We start from the raw sequence: 6752 nt of genomic DNA on the forward strand, positions 1-6752 counted from the left end.
TGCTTGTGAAATTTAAATGGGGAGATTACACAGCTGTTGAAGCCCCCCTCCACCCTGCGCCTGCTCCCAGCCCCCACCCAAATGCATTTGTGCCGGCTCATTCGCTTTGTTTTGCTCGCTAAACCTTTCGCCCCTCTGCCCCGGCTTTATTTCTCTCTCTCTTTCTGTTCTCCATCCCCGTCTTCACGTCTGACTCCGCTCTTATCTGACTCTCAATTTCTCTCTTCTTGTGTTTGTTTCCCCTCTCCACCCATCACTTTCTCTCCCGGTCATCCCCGCCCTCTTCAGTTGGGGATCCACGCGTCCAGCTCGGCGGACCGCCAGCTCATGTACGGCGAGGCCAAGATGGCGGCGCGCCCTTACCAGACAGCGAAGCAGCAGTGGTTCAGGTCTCTGCAGGAAATGGGCCTCGGCACCTGGGTCAAAAAACCCCCAGAGCAGGAGCAGTTCCTGCTGTCGGACTGAGTGAGAGAGAGAGTGTGTGTGAGGGTGTGTTTGTTTAAGCATCTCTTTTTTTTAGGGTCCAATGAGTCTATGTTTCACAACCCAGTTTAACCTCTAAACTCAAGGCTGTCAGCCCAGCATGTGTGTGTGTGTCTGCATTTCATTCTCCACGTACACCCAGGACGGCAGGCGGAAGGTTGACTGGACGTCTGAAAAGAAACGGGACACGAGGGTGGAGTTGGTGTTCTTTAAGCACACAAACACACGAGTTTAAGCAAACACCCACCTAAATGTGACCCACCACCACCACCCCCAAGCTCTTCTGTGGCTGTCAGGGAAGGGTGGGGTAACCTTGAGCGGGGATGAAAGGCAGCCACTATCTTGTCATCAGCTATTTCCGGGCCCCAAGGCTCCCGCTGAGGAGTAGAGCCACGGGGGAGAGAGCGAGACAGACAGAAGCAGAGGGAAAAAAGAGAGGGAGAGGTCCTCGTCCAATTACCGGCCCTGTCAGAGTGACGGGTGATAGAGAAAGAGGAAGGGAAGAACGAGTGAGGAAAAAGAAGGACGGAGCGTCGCTTCAGAGCTCACCTTTCTCTCTCTTCCTCGTTCTATCTCTGTCCTCCTCCTCTTAACTCACCCTTTGACTCTCCGTCGCTCCCTTCTTTGCCCTCTTTTCTGTCTCCTCCCTTGCCTCCACCTCCTCGTCCTTCTCTCCTCACCTCTTCCCGCCACGCTTGGAGTTTAACATGACACGAGGACAGGTTAATACACCACCCTTTTTTTCCCCCATCCCTCCCTTCCTCTCATCTTCACCCCTCTGGGTAAAAAGAGAAAGCGAGGTACATAAACGCAGCCATTACAGCTTGCCCTGAGTGCGTGGAGTGATGGAGGAGAAGGGGGAGTGGTGTATTTACTCTCCTCCTTTTGTCTTTTGACCTGCCTGACCTGAGTTTTTGTTTTGTTTCGTTTTTTTCCACCTGGTTTCATGCCCGTTTCCACGCATCTTAATCGCTAATCTTGTCGCCACCGAGCAAGCTGTCATTCTGTGGTCATGACCACCTTGGAGTGAAGTTTGTTTTGTTTCTTTTTGTAAATTTGCACCTCACACTATTTTATGTCTTTGCATATTTCATGAACGCAGCATTTTACGTGATTTTTTTCCTTTTTTTGTCCTTTTAAATCAGTTAAATGTTTATAGTCTTCGTATTGCTCTGTCATTGCCGTTTTTGTCTCTAGTCAAGGTAGCGCTGCGGCCCAGTTCAGAGTAGTGAGAGTGACATCTAGTGGTCGCTCTTGTGTTTTGTCCTGCCCCTGCTGTGAGCCCCTGTCCTGGCAGCATTACAGTGTCACAGCTGGAGAGCTAAGCCTTTACTGGAGATCAGACGACTGGACACACGGGCGGCTTTACACAAAAACTGCATGTGGAAGAGTTTCTTCTTACATTTGAAATTTTAAAAAGCTGCAGAAGTGATTCTCCACATAAAAATGTGTTTAACAAAATGCTTAAAAACTGGGCAGTTTGCACTCAAACACACTGTGTGACATCCCCTTTTACCTAATTATGCACCCCTGCCTGAGAGACCAGGCCTCAGGGTTTATGTTGCTCCCTAAACCTGGATTTATTATGATCGTATTCATAATGACATTATGATCACCTGTGCAGCACTGAGTGACTGGGTGTTGTTGTGATTGGACTTTGCGATGAAGATTAATAGCACTGGAGCTGCCGTCTATAGGTGACTCTTAGTGACCACCACCTCTGTGGAGTCACTGTATTCACATTCTTTCATTCATGCTGGCAGCCGTTGTTGTGAGCAGCATAATCGCCTTGTTAGATGTTTAAGAAGGAGGCCATTCATCCTTGCTGTTGTCCAAACGGTGAGAAAACGCAGACCGTCAGTCGCGCTTCCTGCAGGCCCCAGATGTGTGTTTACATGTTAGAGGAGGCAAAGTTACCGTAAGCTAGAAGAATGCACCGGGTTTTTTAAAAGTTTCTTGACAAAGTCTTAATATGAGTGGAAACTGTGTCATTGTGTATAAATCCAGCTTTAGTAATGGCAGTTTTAATAGATTCAACTTCATATGGACCTGTTACGCTCATTTCTGTATTTTTATTCTTGCTTTGCATTAGCCACACCATTCTATCTTTATCTTAAACTGGGACTAAGTGCAGCCCGTTGTTATCTGAAATAAGCCATTCTACCTCCTCTCCTGTTAAAGCTCCTTTTTGGAAATACCCTCTGCAGAATTGAAGCTGAATTTTCACCCCCAGGGGGCAGCGATTTCCCCCAGGCTGTGCTGAGGTGTTTCAGATGCATGCTGATGTTTAGCTTGTCCTTCTGGCTACACCCATATCCTCAAAATGCTCCAATCATAGGTAACTTCCTTCTCAAGTTATCACGTTAACAAGATTTTCAGAAAACTTGACCTCTGACCTTGACGTTGAGGTCGAAGTCATCCAGTCTTTAAGTGATGGCGTGATGAACCCTGCTTCCGGGCCCAAACTACTCTGGATTTAATAAGGCTGTTGTGCCTCTCTCGGTTTTTATTACTGCTAATCATTTTAAAGCGCAGTTTTCAAAACCTTATGATGCAACTACAGCCCAGCCCATGCAGCAGCAGTATATGAATGTCTAGCCTCCTATTGATGGATTATCTCGGTGGTTCTCCTGACTGACGTTTGGTCCGTTTGCAGCATCCTGTTTGCAGCATCCTGTCATGTGATTGCATTTGTCCCTAACCACTGTGAACACTCACGTTAACTTTATCGAGTGGAAAAAAGTCCTCCGTTCGTTAGCGTTCATCCTCCAGATTCCCTGTTTGTATTCTGCTAACATAGCTGTGTCGCTAGCGATCACGTAGCATATCATTATATACCAGCTAGCACAACCCTACAAACATCACTTCTGTTTGCTTTCCTGCCTTCATTTATGTGGGAAGTGATAGCAGAGCTGTACGTCTTAATTTGTTTCAGAAATGTTCAGAATGTTCTGTCAGAACATGTTATATTATGTTTAGGTGGAAACTAGCTAACTTCCTGCTAACTTTGAACTCCATTAAACTTCATAAATTCTGTTTTCATGGATGCCTGGATGTTAAACTTAATTGTTACGCCTGGTAGAGCAGGAACGCTGATCATTTTATTAGAGATGAAAGAATTTAGACAGTTTTTCAACTCTGAGTGATGCTGCAGTGATCGTTTGACTTCGGGACCTGCAGCAGAGTTTGGGCCCAGACACGGCTAATGACGTCAGACTTAAAGACCGGACTGAGATTCGAACTTGTCCAAGAATTTCAGCAGATACGGTCGGGTAGCAAGTGAAAATCATAGGTGACATCTTGTCTTCACAAAGTTGGGGGTCCATGTCGGCCAATGGGGTGACAACAATACTCAGTCATCAGCCTTTTACAGCTGCGGGGTAAGAAGAACGTGTAAAATGAAGGCTACATTTACTCATGACGCCTTCTTGTGGTACAAATCAGTTTCACACTAAAGTACAGCTCAGCCCTAGTTCGACTCCATTTAATGTCTCGTCTTAAGTTCAATTTGGAAGGTTTGAAACAGTTTTATACAAAGCGATGTTCAGGATATTGAGCCTCTGTGTGAAGCCTGGGTTTTTGGCTCACGGGGATTATTTACCCTGGTATTTAAAACTTTGGCCACGTTTAATACAACCATCAACCACTAGAAAAGTATCCACATCCATTACAGAAAAGCACAAGAGGTCCTCTTCGATGCGCTCACATTTGATGTAGCTAATGCAACATTGTTAATCCAAGCTAGGCTAATGGGAGTTTCAGTGAGAGCACTCCAGTTTTTAGACCTTACCTGTGCTAAAAAAAAATGCAGCAGACTCAAATCTCGGATTTTGTGTAAACGCCGTCTGTGTGTCAGAACAGAGTTGGTCCTTCATCGCATCGCGCTGCACATTAGAATTTCTGAGAAGCCACATATTCAGACTTGCTTTGTCGACGTTTGTCATCGTTTCTGCACCATGTTCGATAGTGGCTTCATCAGCCATCACACAGATTTTCACACATTTATTTTCAGAGATATAATAAATATAGGCTGTGTCTGAATGGCAATATTCTACAAACAGTGTACATATGTAAAAAAAAAAATAGAAAAAGTATAAAAGACAAAGTTGACAAAGATGTGAAAGAGATTCTAAAATGTCTAATTAAGATGTAAATTAAAGTCTATGAAGAATTGCTGCTAAGGTCTGTAAATTGCACTTCAGTAACAAATACAAAGTGAATGTTTGTACTGTATATGTGAATAAAACCTCAAAATCTTGTAATTTTATTTTGGTCTTTGAAGTTTTTTTCTCGTCACATTTACTGTCAGTTTGATTGCAGGGTGAAAGAGAACGTTTGACCCGGTAGATGGAGAATATTTGGTCTATACTGAGCACTGATATTGGCCTGTTCACATTTTCTCATGGCCACCTTTTTGTGCCATCATATTCTGAGGCTCAGAGCATCCAGACTATTATTAAAGAGGCCTCCCTTCTCCTGCATCTCCCAGGGGAAATCCATGGGGAAATGGTTAATCTCTGTTAAGCTCAGTGGCAGGTGTCACACAGACCAGCCACCAAAAATTAGCCTGGAGGAAGGATCGAGTGAGGACGAAGAGGGGGGAGGTGCAGGGAGTTTAAGGCATGTCTCCTCAGTAGCTTCCACCCCTTCCCCTAAGGCCACGGAGTCGGCTGTGTGCTCAACAATATACATCGTAATTGACAATTTGCTCCAGCGGCTGGTCACAGCCAGCCAGCTCTAATCTAATGGACGAGGACGGAGAGGTGAAGGTCCAAAGCATATTCTGACTCCCAGTTTCATGCTGCTTCTCAGTGAAATCTAGGAACCAGAACACATGATATTGTGTCATCATGTAGGGTTACACCAGTGGGGTATGGTCTACAACAGTTTCAGATTTAAAAAAAAAAGATTTTGTTTAAAATAGAAATAAAACATGTAATAAATCCTTAATTCTATTCAGGTAGACGGTAAATATTAAAAATGCACTGGGACAAAGACGTTCTCAGTTTCTGACAGATGGTTACAATATGTCAAAACTAAGTAGGGACAAGTGGCTCAAGATTAGCAGGAACATGTGAACTCGTTAAATCTGGGGAAAAACATGATGAACTAGTTTGGAGGGACATTACGCCTCCATCGGAGGCCGAAAGCTAACGGTAACATCATCCACTGAAACGTTGTTTAAGAAGAAACAAATATTACAGAGGAAACTGAACTTGTGAGCAGTGGAAACCGTGCAAACTTAATTTCTTCAAGTTGAACACTAGACCATAATAAGTGTCTGATCAGAGGTGTGGCAGAGTTTTAAGCTGTGTCTCATAGTAGTTTAGTGTACTGCAGATATGAATGTCTGCGAGCTATGTGGGAAACCAGTTTTTCGCACTTGCCTGTTTAGTTCAGAAAAACAATCTTCACAAAATGATGCCACTTTTATTTTTTCAAGTGTACATGTTATTGCCCAGACTTACTAAACCAGCCTCGCGACCTCAACCTTTAATTTCTGCAAAAATATGAAAGCTTCATATGAAAAATTTTAGTTTGTGTTATCCACAGACTTTATTTCAGGGATCAAATCAGAAAATCACTGATTTCAAGATGAGGGACCCACAAGCATAAAAATGCTCTTTTCCAGGTTTCCAATATTATTTACTTTGTTAAGGTGAACGTTGTCTTAACTCAGTAGATGAAAACATATTTATTTACGAACTGTGTGCTTCAGAGAGGCTGCCACATTGTTACTGGTTGGAGATATAATCATAACTTAAATCATTATAACTTGTTGAATTTTTAATCAAATCCCAAGCTTTTTTGCTTTGGTGTTATCACTGATAACATTTTCTGATTTCCATTAGCCTCCTGATTGGTTCTTTCTTTATATAGTTAAGGAGGTGGTGTCTGGGCATCCTGAGCCAAGCCCCTTGTTGAGCTGGGGAAGCAAAAGAAGCAGACGGATCCACTTTATGTTCTTGGACATTAGTGAAAAAGAGAAATAGAAGAAGTTGAACACTAAGAAATAAAGTAGCTGCATGCCTGCTCTGTGCATCGCTGTGGCTTCCACATGGCTTCCTTTAAGAATGAGTTAACAAGCAAATTAAAAGTCTCATTAAATCCACACACCTCTTAAATCTGTTCTCATCAACACCAGTTTTACATTGTTTTTCGAAGCTACCTGATGAATAAAGTGCGCCTTTCAAAAACACATCTGAAGTGAACAAAAGGGAACAAGGGACTTGTGTTTGAATAGGATGAAAAAGAGATGTGAGACTGGA

At 43.5% G+C, this 6752-nt stretch overlaps 1 protein-coding gene across 2 annotated transcripts in view; it reads left to right on the forward strand.

Moving 5' to 3' along the window:
* Positions 1-4750, forward strand: part of adarb2 (adenosine deaminase RNA specific B2 (inactive)) — a 218333-nt gene extending 213583 nt beyond the window's left edge. For both annotated transcript variants that reach the window (XM_076887957.1, XM_004568493.5), the window contains one exon: positions 289-4750. In XM_076887957.1, the coding sequence (XP_076744072.1) occupies positions 289-465 (177 nt within the window). In that variant the 3' untranslated portion in view covers positions 466-4750. The remainder of the gene's footprint in view (positions 1-288) is intronic.
* The last annotated feature ends 2002 nt before the right edge of the window (positions 4751-6752 follow it).

Source organism: Maylandia zebra, linkage group LG9 (genome assembly GCF_041146795.1).
Source record: "Maylandia zebra isolate NMK-2024a linkage group LG9, Mzebra_GT3a, whole genome shotgun sequence".
Classification (NCBI taxonomy): domain Eukaryota; kingdom Metazoa; phylum Chordata; class Actinopteri; order Cichliformes; family Cichlidae; genus Maylandia; species Maylandia zebra.